The following is a 22,386-nucleotide window of genomic DNA, read 5'->3' on the forward strand; positions in this document are numbered from 1 at the left end:
CCCATTAGAAATCCGGCGCTGCCCTTATCGCATAGTTTATAACTTTTAAAACTGTCCCTATCGCTAACCCCAAGCTAAAAGAGCAGAGTAGCGCAGTTGTGTACCTGGCCGACATCTTCCCTGCAAGTGAAACAGTCTTCAGGTCTCACAGCCGACATGGACCCCGCTTGCGCATGCGTAGTTTAAGTATATTTCCTGCTACCACCAATTGCGCATGCGCAAGCAGGGTTCGTATCAGCGATGAGACCCGAAGACTGTTCACTTGAGCCAGCTGCTGGTAGAACAATAAATGCAACAATTTGATTGGTTGCTATGGGTTACCGCCCATGAGCAAATTTGCCCAGTTTTGATAAGTGACCCCCACTAAGTTTGCCCAGGAGCAGTAACCCATAGCAACCAATCAGCAGGTATAATTTACTGGTCATCTGCAGAAAAAATCTTCTTGGTTGCTGTTGTCAGTGATACTGGGCAAATATATTGCCTTTTATTATATATAGAGTTAAACATTTCTTTTTTTATGTGCTTTAATCAGAATTTACACAAAAAAAAACCTACCTGGCCCACCCATATGTTCCACTTTATTCTACCCACCTCCAACTGTACTTCTGGCAAGGACTACTAGGAAATATATACCACTCAACTTAACCACAGACAGGGAGGATCTATGGGGAGCTCTAAAAAAGAGGCCATTTTCAGCTAAGTTCAGAATTAATCACCATAGAGTTAATCACCATATATTATTCATCATTGCCTAAATGATTAGGGGGATTTTAAGTTATGCTTCATGTCTTCTTGAAGAATCAGTAACACCATAAAGTGATTATTTCTTTTTTTCCATTTATTTATACAATTAATGTTACAGGTATGGTACTTGTTATTCAGAATGCTTGGGACCTGGGCTTTATGGATAAGGAGTCTTTACGTAATTCAGATTTATTCCTTAAGTCTACTAAAAAAATTATTTAAATATTAAATGAACCCAGTAGGATTGTTTTGCCTCAAATAAGGATTAATTCTGAGTTGGGATCAAGTACAGATATGGGATCCCTTATCCAGAAACCCATTATCCACAAATTACGGAAAGGCCATCTCCCATAGACTCCATTATAAGCAAATAATTCTAATTTTTAAAAATGATTTCCCTTTTCTCTGTAATAATAAAACAGAGCATTGTACAGTGCTTACGGAAAGATCCCTTATCTGGAAAACCTTAGGTCCCGAGCATTCTGGGTAACAGGTCCCGAGCTTTCTGGGTAACAGGTCCCATACCTGTATAAGGTATTGTTTTATTATTACAGAAATCAGGAAATCATTTTTTAAAAAGTTAATTATTTTATTAAAGGAACAGTAACACCAAAAAATGAAAGTGTATAAAAGTAATTACAATATAATGCACTGTTGCCCCGCATTTCTACAACTGGTGTGTTTGCCTCAGAAAGACTACTATAGTTTATATAAGTAAGCTGCTGTGTAGCCATGGGGGCAGCCATTCAAAGGAGAAAAGGCACAGGTTACTTAGCAGATAACAGATAAACCCCCATTATATGGGGCTTATCTACTGGTTATCTGCTACGTAACCTGTGCCTTTTCTCCTTTTTTCCAGCTTGAATGGCTGCCCCCATGGCTACACAGCAGCTTATTTATATAGTAGCTTTTCTGTAGCAAAAACACCATTTTTTTGCAGAGCAACAGCACATTATATTTTAATTACTTTAAAACACTTTAATTTTTTGATGTTACTGTTCCTTTAATATGAAGACTATGGGATAATGTTCCCGTAATTCAGAGCTTTCTTTGTAAGGGATTTCCAGATAACTGACAGGGCCTGCTTTGGCACCTGCCGGGGTTGAAGTAAGGACCAAGGAGGAAGCCAGGGTACAGACAGTACACAGAAAGTCCTAAGTGTGGTATTCAAAGGGTTAACTAGTCAATGTACAGGCAAAGGTCAATTCAGGTGGCAGCAAGTGGAATCAGAATCCTGAGGGCAATTAATAGCGCACCCAAGGGCACTAGATGAAGTCCTATATTCAGGCATTGAACCCTGGTTTAACTGGTGCTCATTACAATAACAGATCCTGTACTTCTACCAATATATGGCTTTAATACATGATGCTTAAATATATACAAAGCCCTTTAATTTTTCTTGTTACTGTTTAAAATTGGCAATTTTTCTTGTTTCTGCAACTTTAAAAAGTGCTGTAACTGTTGCAAGCAAATGTAATAAGAAAAAAATAGGATTCATTTAATAAGAGATTTTATTCAGAAAAAAATAATGGATGACTTTTGTGGTTGTATTTTGTTAGAAATAAAAGTTAATTGCGGATTTCAGTAATGTAGAATGAACATTATAGCCATGAACTAATAGTTCTCTTTTTATGTCTTCCTAGGTTGCCTGACATTGCTGATAAGACCTGCACTTTAGTGAAACAGCAAACAACTGTTTTTTTTTTTTTTAAAGTTATCAGCAAACACATCGCACCCTTAAAATACCTGTAAAGTCTGTCCATTAATGTTCTTTAACACTTATATATGAATATATATATATGATATTCAAATGCTTTGGAAAAGAAACATGGATACATTACCACTTTGAAAAGAAGAACTGGTCACACTCCATGTGTCTGTATAACATTGTTAGAAGCTAGCACTTAAGATTTTTTTGGAATCATGGAATCTGGAGACAGCATTTTAGGACAAGAGGCTACCTCAAGGTCCAGAGATCCTGACAGAATACGAAGTAGATGGACACAAGACAGCTCCCCTCTTGTAACAAGGAACACTTATAGCAGTCAAGAAAGAGAGATACAACCACAAATTCATTCAGAACGTATTGGAAACCCACAGCATTTTAGTTCTCTGAAAGTTACTTCACAAATTGATACTGCACATATCCCAGAAAAGCAATACACTCAGAAGCGCCATGGTTCCTATACACCTCGCCATTCACATTCTTTTCCTCAGCATACGCTGCATCAACAAAGATTAGTGCACAGTGCAAAGAGTTTAGAAGTACCAGTCTACCAGTTTCATAGTCATTTGCAGCCTGTTCCTTCAGAGGATTTATTTTTCCAAATGCATGGTGGGCAAAGTGCATCATTCTCCAGGAAAAAAATTTCAGGACTTTCTTCCACTTATAGCCAATATTCACAAAAATCTCTTGAGTCATCAGAAGATTCTCATAAAAAGGAACAAAAACCTAAGAAACCCGGAAAATATATATGTCCCTATTGTACCCGAGCTTGTGCCAAACCTAGTGTGTTGAAAAAACATATTAGATCTCATACTGGAGAACGCCCATATCCATGTGTGCCCTGTGGCTTTTCTTTTAAAACAAAAAGCAATTTGTACAAACACAGGAAGTCACATGCCCATGCAATTAAAGCTGGCTTAGTTCCTTTCACAGACTCTGCTGTGTCTAGGTTAGATTTAGATGCTGCTTGCATTGATGTTGAAACAGAAATACATTCTGATGGAGAACAGAGCACTGACACGGATGATGACTTGCTTTTGGGCCCAGAAAAAAGTAGCCCAATTCAACTTGATTTGACTTCCAGAAGTGGAGAAATATTGGACTCTGGTTTCCATACATCTTCAGAAGAATCATCGGGAGGCCCCATAAAAGTGCCAATATTAATAATCCCCAAACCTGGAAGTCAGGTATCCAGTGAAAACTCTACATTTATATCATCTGATTTATTGGCTAACCATGTAACTAGTAAAGCTGATGAATCCCACACAGTGAGGCAAAAACTTGCACTGAAATTGACTGAAAATAAAGGGCAAAATTCTGAAAAATCCTCAAATCTTTTAAGCCCACATAGTAAAGGAAGCACTGATTCAGGTTATTTTTCACGATCAGAAAGTGCAGAACAGCCAATAAGTCCTCCAAACACTAATGCAACATCTTATGAGGAAATAATGTTTGGCAAATTCTGTAGGCCTAGATCTTCTTTAACAAGTCAAGAAGCCAACTTATCAGTTGTAAATCCTAGCATGACTGAAGAAAACATTTCTCAACTCATTACAAAAAGACAAAATGTATCTGATCCTAGCAAGTTCCGAAGTCTAAAATCTAGCAGATTTACTGGATTTCACACTTCTGAGTTTTCCAAGAACCAGTTGATTGCAGATTCTGCTGAAAGTGAAAACAAATTATACTCAGAAATACAGGCCCAACCTTCTGGTCTTTTAGCTGCTGGTGATGCATCAACACTTACAAGAAGCAATTCAATGCCAACATGTTCTGGAACAAATTTAAGCATTCCTCCTAATAAAAGAGGAAGTCATTCATTCGATGAACGCATTACAGGTTCTGATGATGTATTTTACCCTGGGACTGGTGGTAATCCCCATCAGCGATTTCTAAGACGTCAGGGGGCATTTGAGTTAGCTGGAGAGGGTCATTCTGAATTTGATCCATATGCCAGGGTGCCCAAAAATGCAGTTTTTTCATACCACAGGAAAACAGCACATGAAAAAAACCTGTTACCTCAAGAAAAGAAAATGGCTCCAGGAGAGAGAGGCATATATGATTTAAGTATTTCAGCAGTGCAGCAAAAAAGATGGGATGACTTTGAGGCTTACAAACAGGGATACCGAGAGTCACAATTTATAAGTGGAATTAAATCTGGTGAATTCTTTATTGATGTTACAGCACCTCCACTCTCTAGATTTGGCATAACAGTTGAAAACAGAAAGCGCAGGAAAGAAAAAAGTGTGGGTGATGAAGAAGATATTCCTATGGGATGTTCACTAGGCAGCCCAATGCACTCAGACCTTGATATAAAATCTCAGCTTCAGGAGATTGCAAGAGGTGGCCTTGTTGTTTCAGGGCAAGAATATCCTTACAGTGGGTCACAAGAACCCTTTGATATTGCTTCTAGATTTCATCATCAGTCAGGTAGTCCCATTTCAATATTAGATGAATCTTCTTTAGATCCAGACAAAAATGCCGAACTGGTCAGTAAAAAGCCTCCGGGTAATGTAATTTCTGTAATCCAGCATACAAACTCCTTGAGCAGGCCTAATTCATTTGAAAGGTCTGAATCTACAGAGCTTCTAGCCTGTCAGCAAGATAAGCCTTCCTCACCTTCTGAAGCATGTGACAGTGGAAACACAATGTCTTCAATAAGTCCAGAATGGACACAATCTGGAGAAATCGCTGATACTTCAGGAAGGCCATCTCCATCTCAGCAATCGCAACAATCAGCATATCACATGCCACCTAGATTAGTACGCCAGCACAACATTACAGTACCTGAGATTCGTGTAACAGAGGAGCCAGACAAACCCGAAAAGGAGCCAGAAATTCCAGTAAAAGAACCAGAAAAACCACCTGAAGAATTCCAGTGGCCCCAAAGAAGTGAAACTCTTTCACAGCTACCTGCTGAAAAACTGCCCCCCAAAAAGAAACGTCTCCGGCTAGCTGATATGGATAACTCATCTGGGGAATCCAGTTTTGATTCAACAGGTACAAGTCTCTCTCGTAGTCCAAGTCAAGAGAGTAATTTATCCCACAGCTCAAGCTTTTCAATGTCATTTGATAGAGAAGAGATACTGAAAGTTTCAACATTTACTAAGCAAGATGAAATAAAGCAGGCAGAATTTTTGACTGTTCCTCCTGGTTCATATTCCCTTTCTGTACCAGGGCAACCTCATCACAAAGAAATGAGGCGCTCATCATCAGAACAGATACCATGTCCCAGCCTAACTGAAATTCCTGAAATTCGAAGCAAGTCTTTTGACTATGGAAACTTAACTCATGCTTCAGCTTCTGGGGCCACCACTACTACCCTTTCTCCAAATCGTGAGAGAAAAAAATGCTTTCTTGTGCGACAGGCTTCTTTTAGTGGGTTCCCAGAAAATACCCAAACTGAGCAAGAAACTGCTGGAAATCAAGAACCCTCAGAGCAAACTCATATATGTCGAAGGTCTTCACAGATTCCGTGGCATCATTCACCACCTTCTTCTTTACCAGGTTCTACAAGTGTTCTGTCTGAGGATACTGGGAATGTTCTTATTGGTACTTCTGCACAACCTACTACTAGTACCTCATCACACTATTTACAGTCTGCTGGTTCTCATGATCCTTTACTGCATCAAACTCCTTATATTCCCAAAAGACATTTACAAGATCAGCAGAGTACATTTATCCATCCGGAGAAAACTGTATATCCACCAGTGCATAATGCATTTCAGTTACCTTACAGTTCTGTTTGTATGGCTCAGTTGCCTATTCATCACCCTTTCATGTGGCCTACATGTGTGGATCCTTTGCAAAGGCATTTTGAGCACCATTTACAGCAATTACAAAAGACTTACTTCAAGCAGCCTAGTCAGTCTACCATACACTCCTATTATCTTGATCCTGCCCAAGAGCTTACTGGAGGTAAACCTGTCAGTTACCTGCATGGTGGAGAAAAAGGCTATCACGCATATTTAGAAACATCTGCACATAGATCTAAAAATACAGTTTCAAAATTACAGAGAGACCACAGTGGTGGGTCAAGTGACTCTACTGATCAAAGCCTTCAGATAGTTTCTGTTTCTCAGAGTACTGGTTCACTGCAAACAGGAACAGTTGTTCCAGTCAGAATTCATACACATGTGCCATCATATGGAAGTGTCATGTATACCAGTATTTCTCAAATCCTTGTTACTCATGCACAGACCAGCAACCCTCCGATTGTAATTTGCAAAGTGGATGGCAGTACATCACAAAGAACACTGGCAACAAATGCATCCATGAAAGGTTTCGGATTTAGCATTGCTCAGATGCTAGGCCCTTGTGGAGCTATTGAACATCCCATATGGAAAGTGCCGCCAACATTTGATTTAGACTCTGCAATCCCATTGTGTCTGGCTTCTAATTCAGATAGTGTAGCTACTTTTGGAGGAGGAAAACGTATGCTTTCTCCAGCCAGCAGTTTGGAGCTTTTTATGGAGACCAAACAGCAAAAACGAGTCAAAGAAGAAAGAATGTACGGACAAATTGTTAAAGAATTAAGTGCAGTAGAACTAACTAATTCTGACATTAAAAAGGATCTGACACGTACCTCAAAACCTCAGTTGGTAAGGCAAGGCCGTACAACAGAGCAGAAGGATAATCTGCCTTCTATCGGAACATCGTCACCACCCTTATCCTCAGACTCACCACAGAGCATATTACTAGATGTGGCTGAGTCAAAGTCAAGTGATAGTCCTGAAGGCAGAATGTCACCTGATGAATTGTATGATGAAGAAACAGCATCAAATATGAGCCTGAGCCCACAGAGTACACCAAGTGAATTTTTTGAAGAAGACCCACTGAAGAGTCACAAGCCATCAGTTAGTATTTTGGATCTCAGTTTAGTAGATGGAGCTACTATTGGTCCTATAAAAGACGGCACAGAGTTACATAATATTCTTCAATTCCCAAGCTTACGTACACTTACAACTGTCAGCTGGTGCTTTCTAAACTATGCTAAACCCAGCCATGTGGAACAGGCAACGCTAAAGTCATCTGTTTATGCTTCATGGTGTATTAGCTCCTGCAATCCCAACCCTTCAGGACTTAATACCAGAACTTCTTTAGCTCTTCTTAGATCCAAGCAAAAAAACACAGTAGAAATATATACCGTTGCTGCCATGAATAGATTTGGAGCTGGCAAATTAACATCATCAAATGTCTGGAAGCATCAATTTGCACAGGTAATAACATAATCATTTTCATGAAATTAAATAGTTGAATAGGAAATGGATACACCTAATCTAGATACATAATAGTAAAGTGGACTTTAAACATTTATGAATTTATCAGAGGTATGGAAAGTTTAATACAGTTGAATATAGGTTTCTTTGCATTTTTAGCTGATTTGCTTGACATATATGTGGTTGCAATTAAGAGGGTTGTCCACCTTTGAGTTAACTTTTACTATGATGTAGAGTTAGATATTCTGAGACAATTTGCAATTGGCCTTCATTTTTTATTATTTGTAGTTTTTTTTAATTATTTCAGTTTTTGTGCGGCAGCTCTCCAGCTTGGAGTTTCAGCAGCTATTTGGTTGCTAATCCAAATTACCTTAGCAACCAGTGTGTGGTTTGAATGAAAGACTGGTATATAAATAGGAGAGGACCTGAATTTAAAATAAGTAATATAAATTAACAATAATAATAAAACGGTAGCCTCACAGAGCAATTATTTTTTGGCTGCCGGGGTCAGTTACCACCAGTTGAAAGAGTCGGCATAAAAACTATGAAAAACAAATAATGAAGACCAGTTGAAATGTTGCTTAGAATTGGCCTTCCTATAACACACTAAAAGTTAACTTAAAGGTGAACCATTTATTAAGGAAATGCATTTTTTGCATATTCACTTGTATCTCTGCACAGATCTATTAATATAAGAGACAAACGTCACCATTGATGTTGCCTATAGCAACCAATCATAAATTAGATTTAAACAGTCACAAGTAAGAAAACAAAAGCAAACACCTGATTGATCTGGTTGCTATGAGCAACATCACCGGTGAAGTTTGTCTCCAGTGTTAATAAAAACACCCCACAGTGTACATGGCCCCAGTGCAGGCTGCGCCTCCTTCAGCTTCCTAATTTTCATGTGCAAGTGATGCTCAAGTTAAGGGCTGGTAGTAAGAAGGAAGGGGGGACACCTACATACCTTCCCCCTAAAATTTAGCATGGCCAAACATAGGCCTTACTATAATTCAAGGAGCAGTATGAAACAAAGCACAGAGGCATGCAGTTATTTGCACAATGCCCCGCACAGTGGGCAAAGAGCTAAAAAATGTCTGATTGTGGCCTTTGTTTGCACTTGGTTAAGGGTAATCCCTTTGTTGCAAGGACTGTGATCTTTGCTGATGACTGACTGGCAGGCATATGTTCCTGTCTGTCAAGTTGACAGCCTGTATAACACAAGGGCAGTAACCCATAACAACAAATTGATTAACATTTTTTCAGCTTGCTGCAGACAGAACATTGAAAAAAAAAATTGATTGGTTACCATGGGATACTGCCCAGAAACAAATTTTACAGTATTCATAAATGAGCAGTTTGGGAATTTTGTCTTGTTTTTTTTGCCGGGAAGAGGCTTGATCCCATGTAGTAACCAATCAGGAAGAAACAGGGCTAATAAATTCACAAAGTTAACTAAATAAAAATATACTGCTGCTTGTTGCAATAGGTGATTGACCTGTAGCAAACCTTGCACCTTTTATTACATAACACCTGTTCATAATGTGTCGTATAAAGTTCCTGCAGTTTTGCAAAGCACTGACTAACGTCCAGATTGAGACAACAGGGTATCGCAGAGCATATTATAAACAAATCTGTTATTTGTTCTTAGATGAAACTTGAAGCATCCTTACTGGTTAGCAGCAAATTGGAAAAGAAGGTTGCTGGAATAAGCAAAGAAAGGACAAAAGGAGAGTCCCATGGAGAGAAAGACATTTCTGCTAAACAAACAGAGCCAATGCGCATTAAAATCTTTGAAGGAGGGTAAGACAACAATCGATTACATAATTAAAGGAATAGTACCACAAAGCACAACATATTATATATTGTTATTTTTTTTTACTCAGCAGTAGCAATGTTTACCACACCTTAAAAATGGTTTCTGCTGGATCTACTTTTTCATTGCTTTATTGGTTTGCTTTAGAATTGAATAGCCATTTATTTCTTAATTTTGAGGGTTTAACAACATAGTAACATAGTCAGGTTGAAAAAACACACATCCATCAAGTTTAATCTTTTTTTTTTAACTTCTATTGAAAAACTATCTGACTTCTAGTTGATCCAAAGCAAGGCAAAAAGAACCGTTAAGAACCTTTAAGCCTTTCCAATTTGCCTTAGAGAGGGAAAACAAATCTTCCTTACTCCAATTGCAATCGGACCAGTCCCTAGATCAGCTTTGGTTTGTACTAACCTTGTATTTAATCACTCACTAACAGCCATCCAGACCCTTCGTAAAGCTGTCTAATTCCAGCATGACTGATTCTGCCAGAAAGGATATCCTTGTGTATGCTGGAAAGACCTACTGATAAAGCATAAAGAGAGTTTATTATATGATCCTCATATACAGTATATGAATACATAGTTATTATATCTCCCCTTCTCCAGAGTAAAAACCCCCAACTTGGCTAGTCCTTCTCATAACTCAAGTTGCCCTTCTCTGCACCCTCTCTAACTAAATAATATCTCTTTGGAACACGGGAGACCAAAACTTCACAGCATATTCTAGAATGGGTCTTTTAGCCTTGCTCTTAAAGTAATAAGGCAGGTGTTGATTCCAGGGCTTCCTTCTATCTATCTATAACACAAAACTGTTGTAACATGTAAAGGCCATTGGTTTGCATTTGATACATGCATAAAATCCAGTCTGGCAATGCCACCCTTTTGCCCATGCATGTCAGTAGAATGCCACTCTCTGTCTTATCTAGGTTTGATTGTGCCTTCCATTCTGTAAAGCTGTCTGGGCACCGTAGTCCAAAATAAATCAATGTTTTGTTAAGCTTTTAAAAAAAAAATTTTTAATTGTTTATGCCTGTATATAGTCAGGTGATCTTTAACTCTGTGCCATGTACCTCATGAGAAAAAATCTAAAAATGGTAACATTTGATTTGAGTCTTGGAATTGAGTCTTGGAATTGAGTCTTGGAATTTCTCAACAATAGTTTCAAATCAAACGAAGATTATGTATATGTGAGAGGACGAGGACGGGGCAAGTACATTTGTGAAGAATGTGGTATACGCTGCAAGAAGCCAAGCATGCTGAAGAAACACATCCGCACTCACACAGATGTAAGACCTTACGTGTGCAAACTCTGCAACTTTGCCTTCAAAACAAAAGGTATGTCCTGAAAATCATGTGGCCCATTCATGATGCACATTTTTTCTGTGGGTAGACCATTAATAAGTTAATGGGTTGGGAGTTTCAGTTCATTACTGCAGCTGCAGGATTATCAGTATTTAGTGGATGAACATAAATCATATTTATAATTATAATGTCAATTATCTGTTTTAATATAAAGCATGGCTTCATGTTGCTTTTAAGAGATTTAGAGTATAATTATACTTTGTTCTACTATATTTCGATTGTTCTTCCATGCCCCTTCCAATCAGATCTTATGAGATGCCAATGTAGCTACACCTACAGCACAGGGAACTAAAAAAAGAATAATTAAAAAACATAGGGGCCGATTCACTAAAGGTCAATAACGCTTATCGCATGCTTTTTTGCGTTAAAAAGCATGCGATAAATAAGTACCGATTCATCAAAGTCACTTTGCATGCGTTAATCCACATTCGCAAAAAAAAATGCATCATCGCAAAGCGTTATTTCTAACGCTAATGCATGATTCACAAACACATATGAAGCATTAAACGCGCAAAATATCACTTTAATCTGAGCAAATATTAACACCTACTTGGTGTATGTGATCGTCCTAGAGTGATGCATCCTCCAGTTTTCAGGGAAATGGTAATTTTCAGAGAGTAATGGTTACGTGCGTAATATCGTGCACTAATATCGCACGCGGTGGGAAATAACCCACACAGCGGAAAATAACACAAGAAAATCAATCATCGCAAGTTAAATAACCCAAAGAACATCGCTTCTTAATTATGACAAGTGTCCTTTTAGTGAATTTAGTGAAGCCTTAAGTCGCAAAAAACAAGAAATGATAACATTTTTAACACATGCTATAAATAGCGCTCTTTTTATCGACATTAAGTGAATCGGCCCCATAATCTCTGTATCTGTCAAATGTCCTGAGCATTCTGGATAACAGGTCCAATACCTTTTCAGCTTAAGATAAATTATTCTCCAATCTTTTCAGTTAATTCTACTTTAGTTTCAGGTCTATACTATTCTCAGATTTAGTCCTGCTAGTGTCTGTCTTTTTATGCATCAACTGCAATAGACAACTTAAATGAGAGTTACTTGATAGACAACAGTGCACCCAGTTAATGTGCTGTCATGTAAGACAACTGCAGTCTTATCCTGTAGTAGTTGCTGTGCTGAGCTGTTGTCATTAATGCTCTCTACCTTAGTAGTGCAATAACAGGTTTTTTTTTTTTTTTTAATAATAAAGGGCTACTGTTGTGCATTCCTTTGAGATATATCAGGTTCCAGTCTAGAGTTACTGGAAACAGTCTAATTGGTTTTAATTGAACTACCATGTGAATAGATTCTGAGGCATAGCTACCTTAAAAAGATGAAGGGAGGGATGGTACAATTTGCGCCTACATGCTGCTTATGGTCTAATTTACTGGAAGCAATGGTTTGGTACATCTCAAATATTGAACTGAGATGTGAGTGAGCCACAACACAGAAACTGCACATTTAAGCAGGGCCCAAAATGAATTTTAATTTCCATGCAAAGTGGCTTTGTATTCCTTTGTCCTTTCTGGTTCAAGGTCAAACAAATATAACAAAGCTCTGACAGACAGACAAGTAAGGAGTAAATGTTGTGGCTCATACCTTTGATGCTAAGGCACTTTCATTTTTAGAGTACCCTCAGTATGTTAATTTCCCTTAATTTGTTAATTTATATATCAGGCAAAGCATTTTTAAAAAATATTTTCCATTTAAGATATTGTTTCATGCCGACCTGCTACATAGTATGTGTTTCACTTAGCAGAAGAAAGCTCGATTTGCTCTATAGCAGTATAAATTATGTAGAGCATTGGTACAAAACACTATATCTGCTCATGTGCGAACTAGCACTCCTTGGATATGTACATGAGACTTGCAGACTCCTCATGTAACCTAATTATGAGCTATAGGCTGTTTGGAATGCCAATCTGTCTGCAGCAAGACAGCAGCACAGTCATAAGACTACATAACAGTAGATTCTGATGTTGCAGCTTTCACTTTGGCCATGACAGTAAATGCACAGTTATGGGCAGTGCTACAGGGAGATGACACATGGAGGATAATAGAGAGATGTTCAGAGAAAAGCTTGCTTTTATGGTCCTTTCAGTGGGTCAGTTTCAAGTTTATGAATAATGTAAAGGCCCACAGACTCCCTGGTGGCCCACTCCATCCGTACATGCATTAATTATGAATAGAGTCATGATAGCTAGTGTTCACATATATTCATCTGCAGAGAAAACCACTTCCATTTGATGCCACTAGTTCAGGGACACTTTTATTAATTGAAGCTTGGATTTGCATTGAAAATGTTGAAATCAATATTGCCTGTAATATGATTCTTGCTAGATGTAAGCTTGGCCTTGTATGTAATCTATTAAAAGTTCGATAAAACATGAAATTGTGTTCCTTTAATGAACTATAAAGTAGACAATTCAGTAAGAGGCACCAGATACTAGAAAAGAGTGCTTGTTTCAGTGTCTTTGGTTTAACTGTATATCCACTTGTACATAGGTATAGGACCTGTTATCTGGAATGCTTGGAATCTGTGGTTTTCTGTAAAAGGGGTATTTCTGTAATTTAGAGTGCTGTGCCTTAAGGATACTAAAAAATCATTTGAACATTAAAATAATGCAATAGCTTTATGCTACAGTACAAGGACACTGTGAAAAACTGAATTTCAGAGCTTTCTGGGTTTGCATAAAATTGATCCCATACCTGTACTTGCATTTTTAACATTATGAACTGAATTTTTCTGAAAATCATAGTGGGTTTTCGTGTTTGTGCATAGCCACAGAAGGGCAAGTGAAACTGTTAATATCTGAACCTGGTTCAAATTCTTCTGTATGTGCTTCATTTGGGCTTTTTCATGTCATGATCTTGACGCAATTATGGAAACACTATCACAAATATTTGCTTTTTTATGTAAGATAAACAACAGCGGCGTGACTAGATGTTACAGAGCCCCAAAGTATTAGTAAATTGACCTATTCTTCTTAATATTGAAAATATTACTGGGCCCCCTGTAACCGCAGGGTATGCGTCCTCAGTAGTTACGCCCCTGCATCTTTAGATTCCATTTCAGATTTTTTGTTTTGTTAATAAAGCCTGCTTTGGTATTTAGTGTAATATTAGAAAGATGGTAAAACAGTACCTTAGCAACAGGAATTCATCATATTTTATTAGCAGCATTCAACATGGTTACCTATTACATGAACTGTTATTAAAAGAGAAAACCAAGAGAATCAGGCTTATATTTGAACAGAAACATAGTGAGATAAACATAAATGACCTGAAACAGCCTCCATAATGCAGCAATCTTATTGGGTTTTTTTTTCTCCTCTCTTGTTGCAGGAAATCTAACAAAACATATGAAGTCGAAAGCACATATGAAGAAATGCCTGGAGCTTGGAGTAGCAATGACATCTGTAGATGATGCTGATGCGGAGGAATCAGGTACGTCACCAGAGTTAATTTAGCTTCTCAGGAGCCTGTGTAAGACGATGAATCGCCCACACTACTGCCTAACAGTGGAGGATAAATTTAGAATAGGACAAATCTCCATGTGTATTCATTTAAAGGAGCTTTACAAATGTACAGCTTTAAAAAAAAATCTTATTAAAAAGGACCAGAAATCAGCAAATAGATATACAATGTAGATTCTATGATGCATGACCATCTGCACTATAAAGGGTTAAATAAGCAGTGAATACCAGTTATTATCACACATTGTAACCTGGATGGGAATCCATGTTTCACGGGGTACAGTAAGTGGGCTAGAAAAAAGTACAGTATATCACTGTGATTAGTTCTAAATAGGTTTCTGAGGAAAAATATTCAGCTGTGCACCCATCTGTAATCATCTCTATCCCTACAAAAGTTAAGTTAAAACATACATTACTTACAGAATAAATATTCAGAATTACTACAAAGGTCAGTGTTTGCAAGGGGCACATTTATGTTGCTTTCATACAGTTTATATAATATCTGTATTTGAGGACCTTTTCACTTGTAATGGCTTTTGTCCTGTAATGGGGGTAATGTAATAAGTGGTCTTACATTTAAAACTTTTTGATTGGTTGCTATGGGTTTCTAGATTTGTCTACTTTTTTAAAGCATAATTCCAAAAGTTCCATTTGTAACTGGGCCTGAAGAATACCTTTTACTTTGACTTATGGGGTTGTTATTTGTTATTTTAGGAAGCATTGAAGATACACAGAAAGACTCTGAAAAGAGCAGTCCTGCCATAGATCATCAGTTCTCCGATGCTGAGGAATCAGACGTGGATGACGGTGATGATAATGAGGATGAAGATGATGATGATGAAGATTTTGATGACAATCAGGGAGATATAACACCAAAGACTAGGTCAAGAAGCACTAGCCCACAGCCACCCAGATTTTCCACCTTGCCAGTAACTGCAACTTTGGCATCCCAAAGGGCATCACCTGAAACCTCTATAGGGCATTCATCTTTAATGAGTTACCTATCCACAATGCCCAGTATTCAAATTACACATCTCATGACAAAAAATGCTATGTGTGGAGATTCGCAAATGATGGAGTATCAAAGGCTTTTTCTTCCAGATTTGGAGCATGACCGTGGTAAAATGGATGTACCTGTTGGTATGGATGAGGACTTCATGCTTACTTCTGAACCTAGCTCCTCTCCCAAGGACTTCTCATCTTGTAGCCGCCATTCCTCACCGGGCTATGATTCTTCTCCTTGCCGAGATAATTCACCTAAAAGATATTTGTCATTAAGGGGTGATATGTCTCCGAGAAGGCACTTGTCACCAAGGAGAGATGCATCACCCTTGAGGCACTTGTCACCCAGAAAAGAAGCTGCAATAAGGAGGGAATTATCTCCAAGAAGGGACGTATCACCACGGAGACATCTCTCACCATTGAGGCCAGTGTCTCCAGGAAAAGATCTGTCATCAGGACGGGATATTTCTCCACGACGAGAGAGAAAATATATGGCCACATTTAGAGCACTTTCACCAAGAAGACGTTTACATCATAATTCAAGTTTGCCAATAACTCATTATTTGCACTCAGATTCAGGATTTCTGGGGCAAGGAGTAAGTTATGCATGCAGTATTTTTTTCCTTTTTCTATTTTCTTTCAATGTTGATTCAGTGTTCAGCAAGATCTTTAGTTGGTGTTGTCCAGCAATTGCAGGATTATAGCATGATATACAACTATCATGAATCTATCATCATGAATCTATACATGTCAGTTATGTCAACAACTTGTTGTTAAAATGTGATAATCCCACAGTGCAAAGATGTGAAAAACCATTAGAAATAAAGGTACAACAATGTAATGTTCAGTCCACAAAAATTCTTACAAGCCTTTATATGCCAAACTGCTAATTTGGAAGCATTTAGGGGTGTATTTATTATTGTTTGAGCCTCTGGGATGGTACAAATGATTATAGAAATTGTCAGTTGCTGTTGGCATTGGCTCCTTGATACAGCCCTCACCCTGATGGCCTGCATTTACTATTATGATCTTATCATTTGGCCTCAAACTGGGCATATTGTTTAAAGATCTGCTTGTTTGGCAGGTCTTTCAATGGACTCACTCACAGATTCTATAATAAAGCTTGAAGGCTCAAGCAATAAGCATCTGGCCCTTAGTGTCACCCATGAAGCTGCACATTTAAAGAAACCCACTAGGGAAGCAATGGCTCCTACGAATCTAGTGGCAATGTTGCAAAACAGTACACATACCATATTTCATTGAAACAAAAGAAGAACACATCTGCACAACGGCAGTGTCTAAAAGATTAGCCTTATAAGTAGTGTCCATATTGTGCATTATAAAATAATTTTTATCTCTGTTACTACTTACTCATTTCTGAAAAAGGACTTCCCTATGCCCCATTCTTTACCTAAAATAAAAAATGTCCAAAAAAAACAGGACTGTACAACAGGGAGACCCAAACTCTCTGCAAGGGGCTCCCTTTACAATCACTAATAGGGATGAGCGAATCTGCCTCATTTCGCAAAGAATTTGCAAATGGCAAAATGCAGAATTTTGCAGCTAATCCATGTCTGGCAAAAACATTTGCTCTTCACTAATCACTAACCATCTATGTGGATCATTATAACCGTTAGTTAAGAATATATACACCCATCCTGTATGTTTGTGATTCTGGATCTGTTTGACAGATGTTCTCTTAGCCACAATTGATGTTTCCTCACTTTACACAGTTAAGGGCTTAGTAGCTCAGCATTTATCAAATCTTATGATTCTAAATGACTTATTTAATGCCTTTTTGTAAACAGACTAACATACTTCCAGCTTATGGCACACATATATTTTCTGTACCGATTTATTTATGATCTGTTCCTCATTTGGAAAAGGAACAAGGGACAAAAACGTGGCAACATGATTGGCATACTGATTTTGCCTTGACGTGACATAAAGCTTACTAAAATTAGGAATGACAACTACATCACAGAGAAAACACATATACAGATATGGGACCCATTATCCAGAATGCTCAGGACCTGGGGTTTTCCAGATCAGGGGTCTTTCCATAATTCTGATCTCCTACCTTAAGTCTGCGAAAAAAAATATTTAAACAGTAATTAAACCAAATAGGATTATTTTGGCTCCAATAAGCATTAATAAATCTTAGTTGGGATCAAGTACAAGGTACTGTTTTATAATTACAGTGACATTTTTAAAAATGTGAATTATTTAATTAAAATGAAGTCTATGGGAGATGACCTTTCTGTAATTCGGAACTTTCTGGATAAGGGGTTTCTGGATAAGGGGGTTTGATACCTGTATAGAAATACATTGCTACATAGGACCAGTTGCCATCTGCCACACCTGTTGACACTATTGACAAGTATTTCATGCTCACAGATGGTACTATTGGTCCATACCATCTTCATGTGGACATAGGCAATACCATCACCGTTTTACAAATTTAAATAGCATACTATAGATACATAGATCCATATGATCTATAGATCAAATCAGCACTATTTTTTGCAAAAGTTGACACTCCACTGCACATTTTTTCTGGCACTGGATATTGACCACCTCCCCCATACTTTTAGATGGTATTTACAGTAAATACATGCAGGCTTAACAAAATGGTGTCAGATTTTCTGTTCTACTAAAAACTTTGCACTTTTTTCAGTCTGATGGATTCTAGTATTATAGCATACATTTTTACAATGCACTAAACCATGTAAAAAACTGTAAAATAGAAGGAAGTGCTTTTATTTTAATACCTTTGGGTTCAAATATGTCCATAACTGCTTGAAAACTGTGCTCTACCCAGACCTTATGCCAGCTTCCGGTTTAGACTCTTCAGTATATCGGCTCAGAGCCGCCAGCCCTGATAGACTTCTATGACACCCTCACCTACAGTGAAGTGAATATTCATAGAGTGGGCGGGGCTTAGCGAGCTCACAGACAGTCTGTTCCTGCTCTACTTGCTCCTCTCCCCCCCCCCTCCCCTCCCCTGGCAGCAGCACAAGCAGAGAGACACAGAAGGAGGGAGGGGTTTTCCCTGCTGCTGCTGAGTAAAGCCTGTCAGTCAGTGCTGTGACCAGTTCCTGTAGGAGACTGAAGGACACTCCCATGTCTCATTTTGCTCTGGCTTCAGACTTGAGTGGTTGTCTCTGCAGCTCTCATATAATGGCAGTTTTAGGAGGTAAAATGCTTTCAAAACATCTTTCTTTCTGCATCATTTCACATTTTGTGGGAGGATGAATATTATAACTGAATATGAACTTTATATAAAATGTCTCCTTTAATGCTTTAAAGGGGACCTGTCACCCTAAGAAAAAACTCCAAATTCTTTTCTATCATGCTAGTCGAGCAAAATAAACCTTATTTACACTATACAGATAGTATAAATCTTGTTGCCTTCAGTCTTGGAACTATTCAATAACAGCAAGAAGGCAGCTGCCATTTTGTGGACACTGTTAGTAAGGCAAGCTTTACATCACACCTAATCTTGTTAAAGGACCAGATGCCCATACCCATGCACTGGCTACATAATTAGGTGATGCGGAGAGAGGGGAAAAGTGTGAAGTGCAGTGACACCTAGGAAGTGCTGAATAGAAAGCTAAAGGTATTGTCTGCCCCGCCTCTATGCCTAAGGCATAGAGGCGGGGCAGGAAATATATGATTGACAGCTGGGATTTTTAAATGTCTTTATAAAGGGTATGGATGTGTTCTTTAAAAAAGGAATTTGGGTTTCATGTTTAACTTGAAAAGGACTTTTATTATTCAGCTTTTTATGTCTGGGTGACAGGTCCACTTTAAGGTGGAAAGTGAGAAATACTACAGATAATAAGTATCTGTTACTAAGAACTTAAGAACAATATAAGCTTTATTGACTGGGTTTAGGTGACTGACGTAATGACAAGTAGCTCATATAATATAAACTGCTGTCATGTCTGGATTTACTGACAACGTAATTCACATTTTTATTCCAATTGGCGTTGTGAACTGTTTATATTTGTGGGGATATTTTCATTGCTGAGTATTTAGGGACCACACACACACACAAAATATATTTCTCTATATTTTTTGGTAAACCAGCTCTTGGCCAGTTTAGACCTGAGGGTAGGGTCAGGGCCTACAGTTTTGTGGGGAGGGGCGGCCCTTCAGTTGCCTATATAATCAATAAAGGGGTGTCTGGTTTCCCTAGTCTATAAAAGGGAAGCGCCATGTGCTAATTTTCTTTGAATACCCTCTTTTAAATGGGGTGGTTGGTGATGGAGAGCCTGAGGTGGAGGAAGGCCATAGTAGGGGAAGGCAGTGTGAGGAAAGATCTGTAATAGTTCACTCTAGGAGTGAAAGTTATAATAAAGTAGTTAGCAGAGCAACCAGAAACTCCAATAAGGAGACCATCTTTTCACTCTACATTAGGCCTGCGGAACACATGTTTTATTACCACTACTTTTACTTTAAAAAACAAGTCAACAAGATGGCCAGAATTGTCACTTATCAAGCAGTATTAATGCTTTTAAAAATTAAAGTGCACATTGGAATAGTTATTGCCCCAAACTTTTTTAATGTGCCATAAGCATCATATTTATGACAACTCCTGACATTTTCATGTCTAGTTTTCTCTCTGAAATAATTGACATGGTGATAAATATGTTTCTTTCATTTAACCACTGCATGCATGTATTTCAGCATTTAAATAGCTATAAAATATCTTTCTTTTTTTTTTTCTTGCAGAGACGGAACTGGCCACAGGTACCTTATACAAGTCCTCATCCAGAAACTATTCTTGGACATCAAAGCCCTGGCCAAACTCTTGAGGCTCATAGAGATTATGTATTCAGCCACCTCCCGTTACACTCACAGCAACAAGTACGAGCACCTTTACCAATGATCCCTATAGGTGGTATTCAAATGATCCACTCAAATTCTACAATTCAGTCCAGTTCTCATTCTTCTGCCACACACTTGCACGAGAGGAGCTCAGATGAAAAGAGAAGTATGTCTTTGGAGTCATGTCCGAGTATCCCACTGCACCTTGATGAACATTCTTCTAATATCTCCCTAAAAGATTCTTCATCTGAGTCTGACTCCACTTGCTTACCTTCTCTTGGACAAAGTCCTACAGATGAAAGCTCCCAACCCACAGAACGGGAACAGGAGGAAAATATACGCACTTGTACAAAAGCCATTGCTTGCCTGAGGATTGCCACAGAGGATGGTTTACCGCAAAAGCGGGACCTACTGTCTCGTCCTCCTGAGCCGAATCAAAAAACTTCAGAATGTTCACAGCTCGGCATTAGGCACTTTAGTGGACTTGAGGCAGGCACTGCACTTGCAAGCGCCTCAACCACCCATGTTGACTTGCACGGAGATAAAGACAGTTTTGGTACATCACAATCTACAGCAGCCCATTCCAAATTCTACAGTAAAACTATGGACATGAAAAAGTTAGGTTTTCATGGTAGGAAAGATGAGCCATCAAGCATGCAAGAGGTAAAAGACACAGCAGAATCAAGTAAACCACATTGAATTGGATGGGCATGTAGACTTTATGATCTTTTTATTCTTGTAGACAACACATTCAAAGCATGTCTGATACTAAACATGAATTTGTCCTTAAAAGAATTACTAGGATATTGGATACACGTACCTACATGGGTGTGTGTGTGTGTATATATGCACACACAAACACACACAGTATATTATTTTAAGCCTGACCAAAATGAAAATTGAAACTCTTGTATTGGGTCTGGTACTTTTAAATGTACAGATGTTTGTGCCTTTTTCTTTACTTTGCTTATATTCTTATAAGCATTTTAGCAGTACCCTGTATATATTTTAGAATTTGTGTAACTGCTTTGTAATAATTGTAATTTTCTTTCTTTTTTTGGACACTTGGGTCTAAATGTAAAGAAAATATAGCATCAATATATATATGTGAGGTTGCACTAAAACATATTTTTATATGATTGAAACTGAACAGCTTTTATGTACAGCTCTGATCCTGTAATACTAATATTTATTTACTTTGTTTCATAAAATGTAAATTTTTTCTTAATGTTGTGAATTACTTTTTCTATGTGAAGCATGGGGTTTACTGTTGCGTAATTAGAACAAAAATATGTATAGTGTAAGCAAGGTATTTAAAATGAAATATCATCTTATTATGCACTTACGCATTGGTTAAACAAAAACGATTAAGGGTGTATCAGTTCTTAACTCTTGTAATTTCTTCGTCCCTTGTTTGCTAAATTGACAATAACTTAAGTGCTGGTTGTGATTTGAAAATAATAGTAATGTAAAGCATTAAAAGTACAACTATGTGCTATTGTGAGGTTCTCTCCCAAGGCTGTATAAAAGTTATAAATATATCACAAGTATTTGGTCTTACGTGAACATGTGGCTCTGCATTCGCAAATCATACATATGGGCAAACATTCCACCCCATGTATATGTACAAGTGTATCACTGGTACAATTATATGTAACTCTCAGTTGGACACATTGTCACCATATAATTTGAATAGAGTGTCTATATAAGGTGGCAAAGCACATCTAACTGTATGGAACTTGGGTTATCCTTTGTGCTATTTAGTGGATTATAATTCTGTGAAACCAAGTTTGTATATGGAATTACAAATCATTAAGGAGTGTTCTTTAAAAAAAAGAAATAAATATACAAGTAAATGTAAATGCTGAGTGGTAAATTTGTTATGTATATGTTTTGAAAATGAGCTGAAAGAAATGAAGTTATCTAGGTTATCAGTTCTCATTATTGTTGTATGGGGCACAGATGTGTATCTCTCTTAAAGCTGATAGCAAGATTTTGGGATGTACACTGTCTAATTTCTTGAAACATCAGCACTGATAAAGTCTCAATACACTAAAGCTGGCCATACACGTAGCGATCTGACGATGTTTCGTGCGACCATCGGTCGCACGAAACATCGTCAGATGTGCCACACACCATTCAGGGCTGAATCGGCAGGTAAGGAGGTAGAAACAATAGGATTTCTACCTCCTTCTGCCGA

The 22,386-nt window shown here is 38.0% G+C and overlaps 1 protein-coding gene across 3 annotated transcripts in view; it reads left to right on the forward strand.

Moving 5' to 3' along the window:
- The window catches only part of hivep2 (human immunodeficiency virus type I enhancer binding protein 2), a 192,398-nt gene extending 170,350 nt beyond the window's left edge, over positions 1–22,048 (forward strand). For all 3 annotated transcript variants that reach the window (XM_012963691.3, XM_004914605.4, XM_002937214.5), the window contains 6 exons: positions 2,388–7,689; positions 9,341–9,492; positions 10,667–10,842; positions 14,221–14,322; positions 15,066–15,949; positions 20,091–22,048. In XM_012963691.3, the coding sequence (XP_012819145.1) occupies positions 2,668–7,689; positions 9,341–9,492; positions 10,667–10,842; positions 14,221–14,322; positions 15,066–15,949; positions 20,091–20,885 (7,131 nt within the window). In that variant the 5' untranslated portion in view covers positions 2,388–2,667 and the 3' untranslated portion in view covers positions 20,886–22,048. The remainder of the gene's footprint in view (positions 1–2,387; positions 7,690–9,340; positions 9,493–10,666; positions 10,843–14,220; positions 14,323–15,065; positions 15,950–20,090) is intronic.
- Positions 22,049–22,386: the final 338 nt, after the last annotated feature.

This window comes from Xenopus tropicalis, chromosome 5 (assembly GCF_000004195.4).
Source record: "Xenopus tropicalis strain Nigerian chromosome 5, UCB_Xtro_10.0, whole genome shotgun sequence".
In the NCBI taxonomy this organism is placed as follows: domain Eukaryota; kingdom Metazoa; phylum Chordata; class Amphibia; order Anura; family Pipidae; genus Xenopus; species Xenopus tropicalis.